Genomic DNA, 22,967 nt, shown 5'->3' with positions numbered 1-22,967 from the left:
TTCTGGTAAGGTTGAGGAACCTTGGATGTACCGAGAGGTTCTAAATTTAGTTAAGAAGGAAAGGAAGCATATGTAAGGTTTTAGAATCTAAATTCAGACTGGCTCTTGCAGAATATAAAGATAGCAGGAAAGTGCTCAAGCAGATGATTAGGAAGGCCAATAGGGGCCATGAAATGTCTTTGGCAAGGAGAATCTCTGGGCATTTTACACTTGTAATAAGAAAAAGAAATACTAAGGAGAGGGGTAGGTCCACTCAAGGTAGCTTGATTCATAATATAAAGATGCATGTGATTTAGAGTGAATTGTAAGTTTGCATTCAGAAGACTAGGAGTAGAAAGCTGTCATTCTGGCTGGAGGACTGTGATCAGACTGTGCTCTGGTCTCTTTGTGAAATATATTGATGCTTTGGATGAAAATGTAGATGAGTGGATAAACATGTTTGCAAAAGGCACCAAGATTGTTGGAATTGTGGACAGTGTAGAAATCTATCAAAGAATACTGCAGGATATAGATCAGTTATAGACAATGACCAGAGAAGTGGCAGCTAAGAGTTTAATCCAGGCAGGTATGAAGAGTTACATCTTGGGAGGTCAAATGAAAGTAGAAAGTATAAAACTATATGGTCCTGGTCCATAGTTAGCTGAAAGTAGCTACACAAGTGGATGAAGTGGCAAGGAAAGCCTATGGCATGCTTAGCTTCAGTGGTTTGGTGGGGGGGGGGGGTGGGGGGGGAGTGGTTGCTTATGAGAGTAAGGAAGGCATGCTGCAGCTATTTAGAGCTTTGGTCAGCCAACACTTGGAGTATTGTGTGCAGTTCTGAGCCTCCCTTTAGGGGAGATATGGAGACTGAAAAGAGGGCAGAAGAGCTTTACCAGGATGCTACTGGGATTAGAAGATATGAGCTATAAGGAGAGACAGAAGCTCCAGGTAGAGGCAGAGGCTGGGTTTGTTACTCCAATAGTGTCAGATTGAAGGGAAATTTGATTGATGGTGTTTAAAACTGAGGCATTGATAATGTAGGCAATCAATCTTCCCCAATGTGGAAGTGCCAAACCCCAGAGGACATGACCCAAGGTTAGAAGGTAGATGTTTAAAAGTGATATGAAGAGCAATTTTTCTTTAATGCAGGGAGTGGTAGATTACCAGCAGTAGTAGGGGAAGCAGGCAGATTGAGGATTTTAGATTGACATCTAAATATGAAGGGATATAATGAAACACAGGAGGAGGATATGTATAAACTGACAAGATACGCTGTACTGCTCTATATTCTAAATGCTTTCTCTCTGTCATATTGTAGAAAGATGGGTACAGTAACTTACTGGAAATGGTACTGGACCAGTAAGTGTTCCAGTTTTAGGAAAAAGATTAAATTGGATTCAAAATATCTCTAGAGAGTGACTCTATATGCATAGGGTTGAAGACCAGCCTGTCATACCCAATCAGCTATGTATAATTTGATTTTGATTCCTTTCAGTTAAGTAAAAATGTGAAATAAAGGGACTATTCCAACCCAAGAACAAATATTTACGTATTATTTTTGTCAGTGATTTTAAGAATAAGATTTTATGCACTGCAATTAAAAAGTTCATTGGGGTGTCATGGCAAGAAAATTATGTGCCATTGTGCTTGGTAATTATTTGATTAAAAATACTATGTTTTGTGTTTTAGTACATAAATAATTTGCTCCATTTGTTGCTTACCACTAAAAATGTCAGGCACAGATGTTTAAACTGAAATCGTATGAAATACGTTTGTGCTATTTGTGTAGGTGTTGCTGCATAATATGCTGAGGAAGCTTAAATGGAAAGTTTTGTGAATCTTGATGTTTGAATACTTTTAAAGGCAATTACTTTAAGAATCTATAGGGAGGCAGTGTCGCAGTAATGCTGTAGCCTTACAGCTGCAGGGACCCAGATTTAATTCAGACCTTGGGTGCTGTGTGTGTACAGTTTGCACATTCTCCCTTTGACCTTGGGTGTTTCAGTTGCCTTCCACTTCCCAAAGATGTTTTGATAGGATAATTGGCTGTTGTAAATTACCACCGTGGATAAATGGTAAACGAAAAGGAAGAAAGAATAAATTGCAGGGACACAAAGAAATAAGGAGAGGGGGAATTGGAAGCGTGTTCTCTTGGGAGCCAAAATGGAGCTAATGAGCGGAATAGTCTCCTTCAGTGTCATAATAAATAAGGAATGTTTTGTATTCTTTGTTTACCTTTTTTCTCCAAGACTCTTGCAATTAAATACTATTCACTTGGGAGCTTTACATCTCTCTGTAAGGGTAGATAGGGATTTTGTGTAATGTCCCATCCATCAGATTGGTGACTAAATGTTTGGTCTCAAGTAGGACTTGAACCAGTAACCTTTTAACCTTCAGGAGTGAAAGTGGTATCACCAGTCCGTTATATTTTTGCATAATTATCCCTGTGCTTTAGCTCTTAAATTTTTGTGCTAGCATCTCTATTACTATTTCCTGAACATCGTCTCTAGCCTCTCCCTATGTTGTTACCTTATCATAACATTACCTTCTCTTACTTTCCTCCACATTGTTGGTGCTCTCTGGAACACTTGTCTCTTTTTATCCCTTATTTTGGTTATTGCTCTTCCACTTTTTCACTTGCTCTTCAATCCTCTGCTACCAGGCACATTCTTTGTCAGTGGGAAATTGGCCACTGGCTTTTGTTGTGTTTATAGTATCTAAGGTATGATTTTTGGTTCATTAGTATTCCCAGCTTTCTTTACTTTTGAAACTTGTGTGTAAATCAGTATTTTTCTATCCCGTTACCCCTACCTCTGTTCCATAAAACATAATCTTTTATGGCCACCTGCCTGGATGCTTTTTTGTACAGCACATTGTCATTTTATTGCCTTCAATAAACTTAATTGATTTCTTTTACTATGGCAGAGGTGTTATTTAACTGCAAAGGTCTCAAGGTGCTATTTGAAAGTAGAGCTGGTCATCCTGGTGACCTGGCTGATATATTTCCCTCAGTGAAAGTCTCCGAGTCATTTTCATGTGGCTTTTGTAGGACCTCGCTGTGTAAGATTGAGTGTCAAGTTTTCTTCATTGCAAGTTGCATTTCCATTGGTATTTCTTAGCTACAAAATATTTTGCTCCATCTTGAAATTGTGGGTGAAGCCACATAAATACAAAAGATTTTCTTGTATACTTACTGGCATAGATATTGCAGTTCAGCAACCTGAAGGTTATTTTCAAATTTTCATTTTGACTGAAATTTCTATTCATCAATGTTTTCTTAGGAAATATTGAGGCATTAACAAAGACTGTTTAATTTCTGTCTGCATTTTTAAGATGTGGTCTGGGGAAATGTTTCCTTTCAAAACTGAGCATGCCTCAGTTTGTGGGTTGGAAAATGTGGGTTTAAACTACACTTCAATGCACTGCCCAAGGTGACAAACAAGCACTAGAGTGATATGTGTTGAACTTCTCATTTTTGAAATTAAATTATGGTCCAGCTTTTTTGTTCGGGTCAGGATAAAAGATCATTTTGTGGGGGAAAAACTTCCTTGTATTGTAATAGTCATTCTTTGACCAGCATCACCAAATTTGTTAATTGGTTAACTACCTGGTAATTTGCAAATGCTTAAAAATAGTTACATGCTGCACTTAACTATTTTGGGGCATCCAAAAGATATGAATCATGATTTGTAAAGGTATATTTTTTCTTGGTTCTTGATATATCTGGATAAGTTATTAATTAATTAATGGTATACTAACCATTGGAAAGGTAAGTAAACTCTAAAAATGTGCCTCTCTGGTCATAAGGGCCTGAAGTGCTTTACTAAGCCAGTAACAGTCATTGTCTACTGTAAGAAGAGTATTCTTATGTCACATTTTAGAGCGTGGCTACTGTGAAACTATTTTCCAGTAAGAATGGCTATTATAAGAAAATAGGGATAAGTTATTGGCAACATCACATTACAAATGTGCATTTATGTTTAATTATTCCTCTAAATCTGTTTTTATAATTTGAAAAATGTGCACAAATATGGAACTGCTGTATTTTCTACCAGCTTTATACAAGTCTTTTCCAGCATCAAGCCAATAATTTCAAATGACTTGTGAAAAGCAAGTTGAATTTTGTCATTGCACCAAAAATAGGTATTGATCCTTTATGGGATGTAGACATTATTGACAGGATCTGCATTGCCTATACATTATTGGCCTTCAGAAGTTGGAGGTTGATTAAGTGAATGTACTCAGTGTTGTCAAGGTATGCCAGGATTTGGGACTGATAATGAAGGAATGTGGAGTTTCAAAGTTAGGATGGTGTGAAAGTTGAAGATACTCAATTTCCCCAAGTATTAGCTCTAATATTTTAGGAGCTATGAAAATATGTGCAATATTTTTCAAATTACTACCAATATGTACTGTATCACATTTTGTTTCTCTTTATTCAATAGCTCTGCAGTGAATTACAAATTAATAGTGGACTACTTGACAGATAGACCTCAGTATGTGCGGTTGGGAGACTGTAGGTCTGACACGGTGGTCAGCAGCACAGGGGCGCCGCAGGGAACCGTACTCTCTCCGGTCCTGTTCACCCTGTACACATCAGACTTCCAATATAACTCGGAGTCCTGCCATGTGCAGAAGTTCGCTGATGACACGGCCATAGTGGGGTGTGTCAGGAATGGACAGGAGGAGGAGTATAGGAAACTGATACAGGACTTTGTGATATGGTGCAACTCAAACTACCTGCGTCTCAATATCACCAAGACCAAGGAGATGGTGGTGGACTTTAGGAGATCTAGGCCTCATATGGAGCCAGTGATCATTAATGGAGAATGTGTGGAGCAGGTTAAGACCTACAAGTATCTGGGAGTACAGTTAGACGAGAAGCTAGACTGGACTGCCAACACAGATGCCTTGTGCAGGAAGGCACAGAGTCGACTGTACTTCCTAAGAAGGTTGGCGTCATTCAATGTCTGTAGTGAGATGCTGAAGATGTTCTATAGGTCATTTGTGGAGAGCGCCCTCTTCTTTGTGGTGGCGTGTTGGGGAGGAAGCATTAAGAAGAGGGACGCCTCACGTCTTAATAAGCTGGTAAGGAAGGCGAGCTCTGTCGTGGGCAAAGTACTGGAGGGTTTAACATTGGTAGCTGAGCGAAGGGCGCTGTGTAGGCTACGGTCAATTATGGAAAACTCTGAACATCCTCTACATAGCACCATCCAGAGACAGAGAAGCAGTTTCAGCGACAGGTTACTATCGATGCAATGCTCCTCAGACAGGATGAAGAGGTCAATACTCCCCAATGCCATTAGGCTTTACAATTCAACCGCCAGGACTTAAGAACTTTTTAAAAGCTATTATGAATGCTTTTTGAGATAGTGATTTAGATGCATATCATATTTTTTACTGAGTTAAGTATTGTATGTAATTAGTTTTGCTACAACAAGTGTATGGGACATTGGAAAAAAAGTTGAATTTCCCCATGGGGATGATTAAAGTATCTATCTATCTATCTAGCTGGATGTTACTACATAATCAGGTATATAACATTATTTCTTTTAGAAATTGTTTGGCAAGGTGATTTATTTGCCATTTTGGTCACTCAGATATACCAAGTGCTTGATGAGCAACTCCATGCCAAGAAATAAAATAGCTAGGAGGTAGTTTAAAAACCTTTTCAATATAGGGTGGTAAAGAAGACATCTGGTATACTTGCCTTCATTGGGACATTGATTAGAAGAGTCAGTAAGTTCTATTGCAGCTGAATAAAACTGCTACGTTCTAGTTATCCCATTACAAGAAGGGTCTGGAGTTTATGGAGAGGTGCAAAGGAGGCCCAGGATGCTGCCTAGATTAGAGTATTAGTTGTAAGGAGCGGCTGGATGTAATTGAATTTTTTTTTTGAGTCTAGGTCATTGGAGGGAAGATCTGCTTGAAGTTTATAAAATTTTGAGAGGCATAGATAGGCTAGATAGTCTCTTTCCAAGTACCAAGTGGTGAAATGGGTATATCACTGTGATGTATAAGATTGATTTAGACACATGAAGAGAAAAGGAACATGGGTATATGGATCATATAGAGGAAAATGGGGATGATTTCATTTGACATGGAGCTCAAAGGGCAGTTTCATGTATACTAAGTGTCCTGGCATATAGTTAATACAATGAAGAATAAATAAAACATATCTTTTGTGAGGTTAAACTGCATGGTTGATATTTCTTGAGGTACCCATGGTGCAGAATTTCATAGCAAAACAAAAGTTAAGTATTTTTTTCCAAGCATTATAAATTATTACTGAGCCTTTTCAACATCTTTGTCAGCTTTATAGAAGATTGAAATCGTTTTTTGCATTCGTTTTTCTCTGGCTTCAGTTTTCATTAAATCTCTGTACTATCTTGTGATTGAGTAGGTTGTTCTAAGTTGATCAGTCATTTTATTGTTTGGCATCTCAGTTCATTGTGCAAATAAAGGGCGAGTGCTAATTTGGTTGCATCTTGAATGAAATGAAACAATTCCCATGATCAAGAGAAAATTCTGAAGATAATTAAATGAAGAAAAACCATCAACTTGAAACACTGCATTTGTTTCTATTTCCATAGATGTTGCCTGATCAACTTAGTATTTCCAGCGATTTCATGATTCCCACCCCCCAGATTTCCTTTGAGCCAGGTCAGAAATCTGAATACTAAGATCACTGTGGGATGAATAGAGGGTATTGAAAAGAAAATTAGTAGAGAAAGATGAGTGTTATCGGATGAGACATAGGAACAGAATCGGGCCATTCAGCCCATCAAGTCTGATCCACCATTCCATCACGTCTGATTTATTTTCTTTCTCATTATTCTCCCATCTTCTCCCCTAAACCTTTGTCCTTACTAATCAAGAACCCATCAACCAACACTTCTAGTATATCCAATGACTTGGCTCCACAGAAGTCTGTGGCAATGAATTCCACAGATTCACTACCCTCCAGCTAAAGAAATTGATTGAAAATTGTGAAAATATTGATCATTGTATCTTGTTCAGCAGCTATATCTATTGAGGTGAAAATAATCTTGATCTGGGTGTACATTTGTGTTTTTTCCATTTAAAAATGTGAAGTACAGGCCTATCGACTTTATTTTATCATAACCTTTAATTTAGATCTCTTATTTTAACTGGAAGAGTATGGTTTCTTTTTGAATAGGGGTAATCTACACAAGGCATTGATCAGGAACCTTGAGTTTTGGCAAGTGTACATTTGGATTTAAGATTTATTGAATTGAAAACACAAACCTGAGTAATTTTCCATTAGACCTGGTATATCCAGGTGCAATCTGGGGATTTCATGAAAACCTATTTGTGCACTTGGGCTTTTTTAGTGGAAGATCCTTCTGAAGATGCCTAGTCATAATTCCCAAGCTATTTCTCAATGAGCTGAGTGAATTTGACTATATGATGTAAGAATGAGTCTGAAGCATATGCTTTCACAACCATTTCTTTTTTAAAACAGAGTTGTGGCAAGCCATTTGAGCCTCAGTTTTCCCTTTAGTATATTTCCCAACAGGGAATACTAATTTCCTATTAATATCTCCAAATATGGAAAAATAGATTAAAAATTGTGGATTTCCATGATGGCTGAAAAGTACTTGGTTAGTACTTAAGATCAAATGATTTATAACATGGTGGGGAGAGCCCTAATAAAGGGTCCCGACTCAAAACTTCGACTGTTTATTAATTTCCATTGATGCTTCCTGACCTGAGTTCCTCCAGCATTTTTTGATTTGCTCAATGATGAACAATTTCCAGTGCAGCCTACTATTTAATTCACCTTGAGTTTTTGTTTGGTCTGTAATTCCTTTTCAGTTTATGTACGATTGTTTTCTTGTGTCATTCTGACCATTGGAAACCAATCATTATCCGAAGTTTTCGTTGAGTCTGAGGCTTCCTTCTTAAGTTCCAGTGGCAAAAATGTTATACTTGTCTCATTCTTAGGTCTTTGATGATCAAAGTGAGCATGCTTATTTTACATAATGCACAAGTTAGGACAGAGTACATGAATGACCAGCTACTTTTATTTAGTAAACTTCATATGACTGGATGCATTGCTTGGCATTCTGATTCCGACAGGAGTTCTTCCTCTGAGCCCAAGATGAAGCTACCTTGTGTTTTTGACTGTATTCTTAGCTTGTCATGCCTTCACAATTTTCATGTTTCAACATGTAAGCTAACTGTGGAAATGACTTCCTGTCCTTCATCTATTATCCCCTCAGCTTTGTTACTGACTGTTCATCTCTATCCATTACAACTGATTTATGTAGTGAATAGTTTTATACTATAGAAATGTGCCACCTCAGTTTTCACTTACAAACTTTAGTCAAGAAGGCAACTTTAGTTTGGCCCACACTGTTATGAATTAGTATTGGAACAGTGCACTTTATATTGTGTTTTGTAAAGGTTCCATCAATTTCCTACCACTTTATTTCATAATTGTTTTCCTCTTATCTGACACGTTTTTCTACAGGCATTTGCAAGCAATAGACTTAAGTCCTGCTTACAATTGCTTGCCTTGAACATGAATTTATTGTGGTGGATTTGGACACTTTGAATGTTCGAGTATGAATTCAATGAACATTTTGATTTGTTGGATATGGATGTGGTTGGCTGCAGTTGTTTATTGCTAATTGTAAGTTGTGCAGTGGGGGTTGGTTATTTTAGAAGGCAATTAAGAATTGTTTGTTAGTGTTAGAATGAAAAAGATAGATTGGATAGGCAGGGTGTTGAGAATCCAGTGCAGTTGGATCGCTCCAGGTGCCAAGATGGTTTGGAGATGTCAAGAATAGCTTTTTTGGCAGTGAAATCCAGGCCCAGAATGATTCATTGTGTCAGGGCCCGGGTCCTACTGTGAGGTCTGGACAACTTATACACCGGTCCAGATAGTCTGGGGGCTCCTCTCTCTGATGCTAAGGCTATGAGACTGCCCTCAGCCGCTGTGCTTCGTGCCTGCGAACTTTGTGGCGATCTGCCCCACTTATTTGATAAACTGAATACAGAAGCTTTGGGCCTCTTCTGAAATTCTCTGGAGATTTGGAATTAAGGACTCAATTTGGCTCAGAATGCTGTTCTTGTTTGCTTCTATTGTTAGCATGATTTATTTTAGTTTTTTTCCTCTTTGTGGGTAATGGCTCCTATTTTTTTTGTTGGGTCCTTTTGGGTTCTTTGCTTTGCGACTGCCTGTAAGCAAACAAATCTCAAGGTTGTATAATTTACACCTTGAATCTTTGAAAAAGCATCTAGGCTGAAATAAGACAATCAATTTTGTTTCCTGAAAATACATAGTGCACCATTTCAATTGTTATAAGCCTTGTTCAAACTTGCGATGGCATTTTGATTTTGTGATTCCAGCTGTTTTGTTCATCAATCAGCAAAGATTCAAAGTACATTTATTATCAAGGTATGTATGCAGTATACAACCCGGAGATTCGTCTTCCTGCAGACAGCCACAAAACAAATACCATCAAATCTGCTCAAAGTAAACATCAAACTGCCAATGCACAAAAAAGCGCAAATGACCAAAAAAACGGGCAAATAACACACAGAATACAAACATCAAACCAGAGTCCTGAAACAGTCTAGTAATGTTCAGTTTAGTTCAGTTCAGATCAATTTAGCGCTGTTGTTCATTGACTGCAGGCCACAGAGCTCGTTTGCTCCAATCAAATTAGCGCAAAAAAGCAATTTAAAAAAAAGCAGTAACTAGAACACACACAACACGAATTGCAGCATCCTCTTAAAAACAAATCCAGTCCCCAAACTGCATCGATCAGACCTTGCCTGAGACCCAAGACTCCGTCACCTTTCTCCAGCGGTGGAGAGGGAGACTGATCAAACACAGGCAGACAGCCCCGAACACCTGCTTGCCTTCTGCTTTTTTCCTCTCTGCTTTCAGTCATACTTGATGCTTAGATCATGGGCAAACACCCCGTCACCAGGCCACACACTCTGCTTGAAACCTCACCGAATTCCCTCTGAGACGGCAAAGTACCTGATTGTTGGATATGTTAATCTTTTCTTCTATGTATACTACATTTGTGCTTCAATTTTGGGAGGTTTATTACCTTTGTATTAACTGAATATATATTTATATATGTTAACCATTAACAATGTAATCCCAAGTATTGTGTAGCAATATTATGTTATATCCATTATTTTGATACTAATAAAAAGATTGAAAAAGAAAAGAACCTGATTGCTCAATCGGCCCAAAAACACACCATCAAAATGTAAGTGGCAGGTTCACAGGTAATGTGATTTGAGCTGCACTTTATAATTTGAACTTTGTAATCTAAAATACTAGTTTGAGTAGCATGACCACTGTGTAAGAAGTGATTGAAATGTTTTGGTCTGTACTTTCCTGACTGGTCTTGTAGGTTATCACTTTGTAGATAATGTTGTCCTTTGGAATTGAACCAACCACACATTCTCTTTCTGCAATTCTTGGAGCTTTCCGTGATTTAATTTGTTATATTGCATTTTCATGCTCTGAGATGTCTTCAAAATCAGTCTTGAATTCTAATACAGGAAAGAATCTTCATCATTGTGGGCTGTTGGGTACATATCATGAATATATGAAACTTAGCGTTCTTGTATTCTGGCTATATCTGAAGCTGCTTATACAACAGATGTAAGCAATTCATTTAAGCTTTAGTCAGTGGGGCACAGTGCTGTGCAGAGATATTTTCCCCTTTTGGCCAAAATGCGACTTCAGATCCACAACAACATTGTTAACTCTTAATCCTTCTAGGCTGGCCTTATAGGACTTTCACTTTTATAAAATCAGCTCTATTTTACATTTTCTAAAAATGTGTCTGTTGACCAAGGTACCTAAGTAGGACATAGCTCAAGTGGTCCCCATTATCTTTGTCATTGGTTGGTCGAATTAGTGCTATTAAGATGATAGTATTACCCAAATTTTTATATTTATTCCAAGCATTACCAATTTTTATTCCTAAATTTTTTTGATATTATTGACTCCAAAATATCCTCGTATGTGTGGCAGAATAAAAATCCTAGATTAAGTAAAAAATATTTTCAGAAGCCTAAGAAGGAGGGTGGTTTGGCTTTGCCAAACCTGAGATTTTACTATTGGGCAGTTAATATTTGATATTTAATATTTTGGACACAAGAATCGATTATAGTATCTTGCCCACAATGGGTAAATTTGGAATGTAAATCTGTACAAGACTTCTCATTGTTTTCTATTTTAGGATCTTTGCTTCCTTTTGCTTTATCTAAATTGAATAAACAAATAACCAATCCTATAGTTAAACATACATTACGAATATGGTTTCAATTTCGTAAATTCTTTGGCTTGAATAAGTTTATTTTATCAAGCCATATTATATCTAACTTTTTTTCGGCCCTCTTTTATGGATCACGTGTTTGTATTATGGAAAACAAAAGGTATAACATGTTTTTGTGATTTTTTTGTAGACAATAGTTTTATGTCCTTTGAACAGCTATAATTTGCCTAAAACTCATTTTTTTAGATACTTGCAAGTTAGAAATTTCTTGAATAACATGTTACAGTTTTTTCCGAAATTGTTCAATGGACATTACGGAAATATTTTAGCTCTGAATCCTTGCCAGAAGGATTTAGTAGCCATCATTTATAATATGATCATGAAAATACAGCCAGAAGTATCAGGAAAAATTAAGAAGGAATGGGAAAAAGAACTTCATTGTCTTATACCCACTGAGCAGTGGGAGAAAATTTTACAATTAGTCAATTCTTCTTCTATTTGCGTTAAACATGCCTTAATACAATTTAAGGTTGTACAATAGGGCTCATATGTCTAAGGATAAACTTGCTCGATTTTATTCTTAATCCAACCTGTGACAGATGTCATTCTGAAGTTGCTTCATTGACCCACATGTTTTGGTCTTGCCCCTGCTTGCAAAATTATTGGAAAGATATTTTCGGTATTATTTCAAAAATTCTGAATATTAAATTGCAACCGCATCCTATTACTGCAATTTTCGGTTTACCAATGGTGGATAATAGTTGTTTATCCCCCTCAGCTCGGCGGATGATTGCATTTGTTACGTTAATGGCTAGAAGATCTATCCTATTGAATTGGAAAGAAATTAATCCTCCAACCATATTTCAGTGGTTTTCTCAAACTATTTCTTATTTGAGTTTAGAAAAAATTAGAAGTGTTTTTGACCCTTCAGTTAAATTTGAAGGAACTTGGAGACCATTTATTCAATATTTTCATATGAGCTAAAATGACTTTTCCTAAACCTTACTTTTATTATCCATAATTATTTGGATGGAGGTGCGGAGTTATTGACGCTGCTGTGTATATTTGACATAATGCAATGACCCATGTTGGTTAGGTTTTTTTTTTGGAGGTTTTTTTTTCTTATTTACTCCTTTTTTTGTAATCACTGAGTTTGGGAGGTTATTATATATGGATTATCATCTATTTGTATTTATACTTTAACCTATTAATTATGTATTCTCAAACTCTCTGCATCTATGTTTCTCTTATGTTTGTTTAAAATTAATAAAAAGATATAAGAAAGAAAGAAAAGAAAGGACATAGCTGAGTGTCTTAACCTACTTGACTTTACAAAGTTGTCCTCGCTGGTATCTGTGGGTCATTGTCTTTGTGAGGAAAGCAGTTCCACAGAATAATTGGTGAATGGTCTGATTTTGTCATCTTTCCTTGGCCTTAATGATAGGAGGACCCTTATCATGAGTGTCTAAGAATTACCATTCACAACTGATTTCAGCTGGAACACTGAGTTGGATGATTCATCTTCCCTTTCAGACCATCACAGAGTCAGTTTTCAGCCAGTTCACGCCACTCCACATCTTGTAAAGGAATACCTGAGAACAGTGATGTATAAAACTCAATCCAGAATTAACAGGACCTTTAGCCAAGCTGCTCTAGCACTGTTACTACATTGTCAGTACCCACATCAGGTGTGGTACATCTGAACACAAAAGGTGCATCATGTCCAATCCTGCTAAATACTGTTCTGTCTTATCTTAATTATAAATTGTCATCAATTGGCACTTAAACACTGATTGTCTTTTTACTAGTGCTCATTGTTTCTTGCCAGGGCAACTTTAGTCTTGATCTATTAGACTTATGGGCCAAAAAAGTGTAAATTCCAGGTGCAAGTGGGAGTAATTGCCCTTCATATGAAACACCAATTGACTTAATGAGGCATCCTTAAATGTAGCTGAAACAGAAAATGGTAAACTTTGTTATATGGTCAGAAGTAGGATATGTTTGTACAATGTTCACTTTCAATCAGTGCCTCAGCAAAGCTAGTCTGTTCCTGCCGTACTGTAAACCTGGACAAGGTGAAAACGTAGGATAGGTAGCCAGAAAGAAAAATGCCAGGCAGTGACCATCTCTACAAGGAGGGTCTCAGAGGAGTTTTACCGTATCAGTCCATGTCAAGGTGCTGGTAGTTACTGTTAACCAGTTCAGTTGCATGAGGCACATGTAGCTGCAAGAGTAGGCAGAAGCTCAGTATCCTGTAGTAAGTAAGATGCTCCATGACACAGAAATGTCTTTATGCTATTTTTAAACCTTAAGGAAAGGATTGATGAATGTAAGACCAGTTGCAGTCAAGAAACTTAATACCATTCCTTAAACTTCTACTCACCCTATGACTGGTGGCTTCACTGTTTTCGGAATGCTCTGCATTTACTTGTCTAGGCATCTCTGAAACCTGTGAAGTCTACGTCAAGAAGGGCAAGGCCAGCAATTGTGCTTGCACTGGTGCAATCTGTAGATTTCTCCAAGTGACTACAATCCTTTGTTGCTGATTGTAAATCTTTGAATTCCCTTTCACTGTGGGAATTTGGAACACCTGCATCTGAGGGACTTGCCATGTTTCAAGTGGCAGCCTGTCACCACTTTCTCAAAGGCATTTAAGGTTAGATTATAAATTCTGGCCTAGCAAGTATCCTGTAGATGAAGTGAATAGGCTCATGACATTGCCGTGGTGACGTGGTAAGTAATAACCTTAAATGGAGCTGGGTTGCCTAGATTTTGTAGTCCAAGGTGTGTTATAGCTTCAGCACATGAAGAATCAAATTTCACAAAGTTTGCAAAAATAGATTAAATTTGCTATTGTTTTTGAATTTCCAATTTGTAGTACGGTAATTGTATCTTTACCCTCCAAATCTTTCTTGGTAATTTCATAAGGAATTACTTTAGGCTTGCTGAGAATAGTCTTTTTATTTGTATGAACAATTAATATTTACAATATAGAGAGTTTATTCATTTCTGTATTTTTTGCATTATCAGCTTAATGTTCTTATTTGAATACTTTTAAGCATTAATTTGATAAATTTGTGGCTTGAAATTGCACAAGTATGTGAGATGAGGCTTCCTCAGCTTTTCATGGTTGACGTTGAGAGCAAGTGCTATATTAATGTAAAACAATGAGTTCTGTCCAAACTGTGATTCAAGATCATGCAGTGCAAGAAGAGGTCTATGGAGTCAACGGTTATTTGAAAGAGCTATCTGATTAATACTACTTATACTTTGTTAAGCCATGTTTCTTCCCTCTTCAGGCCTACATTTGGTTCTTTTTTGGAAGAACTTTCATCTGTCTGCATTTTGAAAATTTTCCCTACAGAAATATAATCATTAAGCACTAATTTTCCAAGATGCAGTTTTTATTGTCTCCTTTATGCTCTGATTGTACAGTGAGAAATCAATTACTGAGCAATAAATTTGCTTTAGAATGTGTCAGGCTTGGCAATGATGTACAAGGTCAATTCTCCAATTTTGCACTGATTGTGGGTGTTCGCAACATTGTGGATTTATGCCTGGTAGTGATGATCTTAAATATCATTCATGAAATGTTAAAGATTGATTTTTGTTCATGTTGAATGAACTAATAAGTTTATTTAATTGCATAAATGCTAATGCTAAATATTGATTTGTTGTCTTTAACAATAAAAACTTAAACTGGGAGATAATCAAAATGCAGTAGTTTATTCTTGGAACAAGATGCTAACAAATAGTGATTGACATTGCATTTCTTGAAACTGCACTTACCCAACCTTCATTGTAAATATAAAACCTTAAGACGATGTGTATGTGAATTATATTCTCACATTTTATGTAACTGCCATAATTAGGCTATTTTTAAGCAGCATTTGCTAGCACTTTTTTTTAAAATAAAAAAAAGTGTTACTCTAAATATACAGTTGCTTTGCTATTTCAGAGCTTATTCCAAAGTGCCTACTATGGTAATCTCTTGAAGGTTTTCAGATCAGTCTGGGAATCGGATCAAATTCTTTTGATGCTGGTGCATTTAATAACTAAATTTGTCATTAAATGCAGACTAAATCTAGGAATTCCATGTAAATTAATTTCAGGAAAGTTTTCTGCTTTCCAAATGTGCTGTAACTTTTTTAATGTGACTATATCGCATGTCATGTCTGGATCCATTGCCAAGTTATTTCAGCTTTTAATAACTTGTTTTTATTCTGAAACTGCTTTGGGGTGGCATACATGCAATAACAAAAAAGCTTGTGGTTCCTTTTAAACAATGCACACAAAATACTGGAGGTACTCAGCAGGCCAGGCGGCACCCATGGAAAAGAGTACTGGCGATGTTTTGGGTCGAGACTCTTCATCAGGACTGGCGGAAAAAAGTTGAGTCTAAGTAATTTGAAACTGGGAGGGGAAGGGGTGAAGTAAAAAGCTGGCAAGTTGATTGGTGAAAGAGATACAAGGCTGGAGAAGGGGGAATCTGATAGAGGACAGAGGAAAGAAAAGAGGGAGGAGCACCAGAGGGAGTTTATGGGCAGGGAAGGAGATAAAGGTGAATGGGGAATGGTGAAGGAGAAAGGGGAGGGGGGAGCATTACTGGAAGTTTGAGAAATCAATATTCATGTCATCAAGTTGGAAGCGACCCAGATGGAATATAAGGTGTTGCTCCTCCAACCTGAGTTGTCGCCTCATCGACAGTAGAGGAGGCCATGGACTGACATGTTGGACTGAGAAGTGGAATTAGTGGTGCCCACTGGGAGATCCCACTTTTTCTGGCGTACAAAGCGTAGATACTCTGAAGTGGTCTCCCCATCTACGTCACGTGTCACTTACATAAAGGGGGCCATACTGGGAGCACTGGATACAGTGGATGACCCCAACAGAGACACAGGTGAAGTGTCACCTCACCCGCAAAGACTGTTTATGGCTCTGAATGCTCGTGACCAACTTTGGAAGGAGTATTTAATAGATTCAATGTTTGAGTATTGTAGTAAGTTTGAGAGGTCCAGTATAAAATATCACTTACTCAATCTTATTTGCACAGTAGCTATGAGAAACGTATTAATTTATAGCTGAATAAATGTTTCAATATAATGGCATTTCAGATTGAGAATGCATCTATCAAGTTAAACTTCCAATTAATAAACACATTTTAAGTTCTAACAGCATTTTAAATACTTGCATCATTGGTAAATGTGCAAAATATACTTGAGGCACATTGATTAAAAAGAATCCTCTGGTAAATCATAATTCAGGTAGATGTTCAAGGTGTAACCTCATGCTCAGTTTGAGCTGAATTGGTGGCTAAAACTTGCTGTTGTACATGACCTTTCTGCCTTGCGTACATAATTTGTCATTTAATGCTCTAATTTTATTTGAATAATCTAAATGTTTCAATGTGGGCAACGAATTTCTATCATGAGTTTTCAGGAGTATGAGCTTATTGTGTGTATATGTATGCAGGAGCATGCATTTAATAGCCACAGGATGAGCTAATTAAGGATGTGAGATGGTCAAAATTGCTTTCACTTTTTTTCCCCCGGTTAAAACTTTAAGATAGCATTCCTGGATGCATGTGTAATTTTATGAACCTCTGACTGCAGTTGGAGTTGTATGGGTAAAGCACTTCCCAACAAATTTAGAATTAAAATTGACAATGTTGTTGTGTCTGCCTCATTATTTGATGGGTGGTAATTTACCAATGATAGGAATTGAATACAAGTTCCACTCCAGGAGTAATATTCATTAATATGTGGGTCAGTTTTAAGATGCTTCATCATTGTGAACTTTAATAGACCTCTGGACCTCTGTGTGTGCCAGTATGGTTTGATATATGCCTTTGTGCCCTTTTCCATTTTGAGAGTTTCTCAAGCATCTGGGGAGTTTTTCAGTTATGATTTGCAAAGACCAGCATCTCAGTATCCAGTTGAAAAACAAGACTAAACTGAGTTATTTGGTACTAGGAAAATACTGAAATGAGCTTTGTGGAAGGGAGAATTATTAACTTCTTTAAATTGCTAACCAATTTACAGTGAAGGCCCTCTTCTCCCAAAATGGTCCAGTAGTTTTTGGGTGGGGTCAAAGGGGAAGCATATAGGTACTGGATTCTGAGTTCAGGGAGTACTTTGTTCTTACATTGAGATTTGTATCTGGTGGCGAGTTTCTGTAGTTTGACTAAGTGTGATAGAGAAGTGTACTTGAGCGGTTAAGGTTATTAGTTTTTATTTTTTATATTCTATACATAAACAAGATTGTTATCCATTTGCATTCTTTGTCTATGAACAAAATGAGCACCACTGTGTAGTTAATAAGAGTTATAATGAAGTTTCAATTATACTTTGTTTCACTTTGTCTACTGTGAATGAATTTTGCAACAAAACTTTTATTTCCTTGTTGCATTTGTAATTTAACAGGTAATTGAATGTACTGAAGGTTATGTTGGTTCGTGAAAGCTGCGGCTGCCATGGAGGCCAATGAATAAGAACGAGGATACAGTGCGGTAATCAGGGAGTGCATGGGGAATATTGAAACAGTACATAAAAAGCCTCCAATGCTTGCCAGTGTGAGCAGTGGAAAAGAGACAACTACCATGGTAACACTAATCACAGAAAAGCTGCAGAACCAAAGCCTGCAGGATATGACGTGCAAAGCCTACAGCATTAATCTGGTAAGAGCTTCACAAACTTCCTGGGTAACTTGGTAGTTTTGACTCATGATTTAAATATCTGTTGTGCTAATCTTGTTTTCCCTCTGCTTCATTAGGGAAAGTTTGCTAAGTGACTGAATCATCGGCTGCATTATAGCTTCCATCACTGACTCTTAATATTTGTCTATTGAATGCATTTCCTAATAGCTTCATATTCCCACTTTAAAATGGAGATCATTGCTTTGAAATGTTCCATTTAATGGTGTCATTAGTTAAGGATAAGAATTTGACATTGAGGCTTAGATTTTCATTTTGTGGATGTATTTTTTTAAGAACAATGTCTTTTTCTATTCGACATAGTCTGGCTAAAATGCCTTACTAGTTTAAGACATTCATTGAACAATTTGATACAGTACAAGCTTGGGAGATCTGAATATAGTGAATAATCTGTATAAGTAAGCATTGAAGTTAGAAAATGGAAAGAATCTTCTTGAAAAGTTCCATGAATGGAATAGGAGAAAGGGTTTGACTGGCTTCCTGTGCCATCTTAGTAGGTCAAACTGCCATTTCTATTTGCTCTGCTATTCTGTAATACTATAATCTTATACTTCAAGTTTCCCACCTGACTCTCATATCCTTTGAGTTCTTACAGTATCCAAATTTCATTCAATTTCAACAACTAAGTACGTATAGCTTTCCAGGGTGAAGATTTCAGAGCTATGCATTAAGAAATTTCTTGTCTGTCCTCAATAACTCTTCTCCAGAGGCTATGGTCTGAAGTTTTAGAAACTTAACCAGTGGTGGAAAGCTTCTTATATTGACCTTTTTAGAATATTGTTTGTCTTATCGAGCTTGCCTCTTGTTCTGCTGAACTGAAGTGAGTGTGGAACCTCTCAAAATCTCATGTGCAAATTCAACACAGGCAGCACATTCTCCCTGTGATTCGGGTTCTTCTGTTTCCTCCCACATCTCAAAGATGTGTCACTTTGTGGGTTAATTAACAAATGGGTGGTAGAATGAGGGAAGAGTGGATCGGGATGTGAAGCAAATTTAATAAAAGAATGTGAGTATTGTAAGTGGATGCTGAGCTGCGGCATGGTAGCGCAAGCAGTTAGTGCAATACTTTACAGTGCCAATGTTCAGCAATCGGGTTCGATTTCTGTGCTGTCTGTAATGAATTTACACATTCTCTCGATGATTGCATGGGTTTCCAACGTGTGCTCTCGCTTCTTCACACATTCCAAAGACATACAGGTTAGGATTAGTAAGTGTGGGCATGCTATGTTGATGCCGGAAGCATGGTGATACTTGCGGGCTGCCCCCAACACATCCTTGGGCTGTTGTTATTGACGCAAATGATACATTTCACTGTATGCTTCAATATTTCAATGTACATATGACAAATACTGCTAATTTATCTTTTTCTTGCTCTGCACACTTGGTGGATTGGAGGGTCTGTTTCCATTCTGTATGACCCTGGCACTCTTTTTCATTATTCAGGACACAGTTATCTTGGCTTTGTTCTGCTCCTTAGTGTCTTGTAAATTCCAAGTTATGCAGTTATACAGTATATCCTGTGCTTTATAAGGTTTTACCATTTTGCAAATACAACCCCATGTTGCACAGCAAGATAGGTGGGCATCCGGCACTCCATCTCTGTCAGTACTATTACTAAGTAAGAATATGATTTATGTTACTTCCTACCTGTACAGACATACATAGCTATTGTTCAAACCAAAATAAGCCTCAGAAATCAAGGATAGAAATTACGCCAGCTGAAATTTCCACATATTGATCAGTTTTTGCATTTTGGTAAATTGTAACATTTTATCAGACACATTTATCAGAACTCTACTGAAAATTAGGGGTGGTGTTAATGACATTGTGTACTGGAAATACTGAAGGCCAAAGTCTGGCTTAATTATTTTAAAAGGATAATATATAAAGTGGGAAAGGTCTTATTCACTGGCAGTGAACTTAATAAATTTTCATATGGATAGTGCACTTCATCAAAGATTAAACATTCCTGTACATTTGATCACATTTTAAGTAAATTATTGACTTGGATTTTATCACTAAGAATGAATGTGTGGTCTTTGCTACCATTGTATTTATAGCCAACCACGGACTTATGCCACGTTTGTGAGTCATAAACTAGGCAATAATTCCTTTTCAGGAAATTCTGTGTGAGCCAAACAAGCATGGTGTATCTCAACCATTCAGATTTAAGAATCCTCCAACTAACGTTTTTAAGCCAGGAGGGTAATGTAGTATACTTAAAGTCGTAGAAAATAAATGAAAATTAGATTGAGCGGGAGCTGCAAGACCCAAAAATAAAAGTAATCGATATCATTTCTAGATTTAAAGATCCAGCAAATAATTAAACAACAAATAAAATACACATTTGCAAAAGCAAATCTTCAATTCGAGGATTTGTTTGATGGTATTAAAGACTAGTCATGTCATTTAGAATTTCTCTTATTCTTGAATAGATGAGGCCTGACATTTTCTTTATCATTTAGGTTTATCTAATGGTTAATGCCCTTAATGAAAGAAATCAGATTTGAGAGCATATTTGTCAGTTTTTATGTTAAGGATGTTCCTTGTTTTCTTCCAAATATTTCAGAGGCTGATGCTTGGTGTTCCAACTATGCAAGGCAGTGCTTACAGTATATTTTCACTACTTATAAAGAAAGAATTGGCTTTATATTCATTTAATTATATCTTCAGTACCACAATGAATTACTTTGGAAGTGTATTGACTTTTTTTGTAATCAGATGTTGTAGCTGTAACTTTTTTCAATGAGATTTTAGAAGTTGTTGTTTCCTCCCTTCAAGCTAATAGGCAAAGCTGCTGGCCAATTACATTATGTGGAAAATTTGAAAATTATTATGAAGCAAATGATCATGGGAAGTACAAAGTTTGTGTATTGGTCCATTGAATCAGTTTTTGTAGGTGTGTGCACGATTTTCCCCCCCTCCACAGCTCAATTTGTGGTGGGTATGGAAACCCTTTGACTTGGCATGTTCAGTTAAATGCGTTAGATACTACCTTGCTTTTTCTTTGTGATGTATGTGTAGATTGAACGAGGGCTGATTCCAGCTATTAATCTCAGAGCTGATTTGATCTATTACATGAAGTAGAGAAATAAAACTACACAATCTTTGCAAGCTTGTGACATTTTTGTAAATGTCAGAAAATTGGAAAAAATACTAACAGTTTACTATTGGGAGGAAAGGCATTGCAGGGTGGAATATTGTATTTGTTTATACAATAATGAATATTGGAATATGGGATTTGTTTATGGGTGATTGTGTAGTTGTGTCCTGCCAGTTGATATTGAAAAGAATGAACTTGGATCCTATCATACTTGGGACAGTATACAGGGGAACATTACAGTCAACTACTTTGTCATGTTTTCAGTGATATAGTTTGAAAACCTGGTTGCTAATTTTCATATAGCAAGGTCTCACAACCAATGTCCAAATATTGACCAGATAATTGGTACTTCAGAATATTAGTTTTGGAGTAACTAAAACCCAGGTTTTTGAAAAAGCTTTGAATATTGAAATGGGATCTTCCAAATCCACCCATGGGTTGACAAGCCTCAGTTTAATGTCCAATTGGAAAGTGATGCATTGTGATTCATCACTACCCTCATGATTACACTACAGTAGTGGTTGCCAACCCGTCGATCTTTGAGACTTTCCCAGTAGGTCCCGAAAAAAAAAATACACAAATACTGTTGAGAGATTGTTTCCGGGTTGCGGGGTTTTCGTTCCGTTCTTTCTGCCCAGTGCGCATGCGCATAGGTCCCCCGCACTACGCAGTGACTTCAGTGGTCCTCAACCACCGGGCCGCGAGGAAACAATATGAGTTAGTTGCACCTTTCCTCATTCCCTGTCACAGCCACTGTTGAACTTGAACCCATGCGGGGTCATCAGTTGCCTAAACGCGCAGCCGGCGGGGAAGTGCCGATGTTGCTGTCCCGGAGCGCGGCCGGCGGGGAAGTGCCGATGCTGCTCTCCCGGAGCGCGGCCGGCAGGAAGTGCCGATGCTACAGGGCTGGAGCGCGAACAGATGGGCGCCTCAACCTGTTTAGCACACCGAATGTTCGTGGAGAATCTGGTGCTAAAATATTCGCAGATGACCTAATTCGGGCTCAAGGTTTCGTAAGTATCAGACCAGCTACCTCGCTGCGATCTGCTGAAACAAACTTTTGTCGTTCGATAGATCGTACAAGTGGGGTGGGCGCGGGCCTCTTGCTCTCCTTGCACGGTTGGTCGCTCTGTCCGGACTGCAACTGCTGCGGCCCTGGCACGGGGATCTCCGTCTCTGACCTTGTCCTCTCACCCCACCCATGACCAGCTGCACCTGGCCAGGGCCTCTGGTGGCGGGCGGGGAGAGGATGGAGTTCGGGCCTGGAGGCTGTCTAATGAGGCAATGAAGCCCTCAAAACTGCTTCGGCATCTTGAGTCCAAGCACCCTGCCCTTAAAGATGAACCCGTTGAGTTTTTTTCCGTGGAAAAAACGTGAGCAGGGCGGGACAGCAGCTAAGTGCCAAGAGCCACGAAGGTCATGTTTAACACAAACCCCCTCCCCTGTCGTCCGGTCCACAAGAATATTGTCAATATTAAACCGGTCCATGGTGCAAAAAAGGGTGGGTACCCCTGGTACTTATGCATTATTTCTACTTCCGGGTTACGGGGTTTTACTTCCGGTCTTTTCTGCCCCAGTGCGCATGAGTGTAACTAATCAATTTGGAGTAGATCTCACCTTTCACTGAGACCGAGGTAGTGGATCTTGGGCTTAAAAAGGTTGGTGACCACTACACTACAGGATTGCATTTCCCAATATTAATCACCACTGTCATCCAAGGGATCAATATTCGTTTTAGCCACCGCTTATATATAATAAATGCTTTGCTGATTTCACATGTTATGCTAGCTTACTTTCAGAATCCACAAAAATATCTTAACTATGAAAAGAAAAGAAGGTGCCAAACTAAAATCTTATGCATACAATGAGGCCAAGAGTAGAGGAAAGCTAAGATTGG

At 37.8% G+C, this 22,967-nt stretch overlaps 1 protein-coding gene across 2 annotated transcripts in view; it reads left to right on the top strand.

Moving 5' to 3' along the window:
- Positions 1-22,967, top strand: part of LOC140726200 (protein FAM53A-like) — a 99,450-nt gene that overhangs the window by 10,055 nt on the left and 66,428 nt on the right. For both annotated transcript variants that reach the window (XM_073042249.1, XM_073042250.1), the window contains exon 2: positions 17,678-17,931. In XM_073042249.1, the coding sequence (XP_072898350.1) occupies positions 17,779-17,931 (153 nt within the window). In that variant the 5' untranslated portion in view covers positions 17,678-17,778. The remainder of the gene's footprint in view (positions 1-17,677; positions 17,932-22,967) is intronic.

This window comes from Hemitrygon akajei, chromosome 4, assembly GCF_048418815.1.
Source record: "Hemitrygon akajei chromosome 4, sHemAka1.3, whole genome shotgun sequence".
Classification (NCBI taxonomy): domain Eukaryota; kingdom Metazoa; phylum Chordata; class Chondrichthyes; order Myliobatiformes; family Dasyatidae; genus Hemitrygon; species Hemitrygon akajei.
Note: the sequence above shows the minus strand (reverse complement) of the source record. Positions and strands in the feature narration are given on the sequence as shown.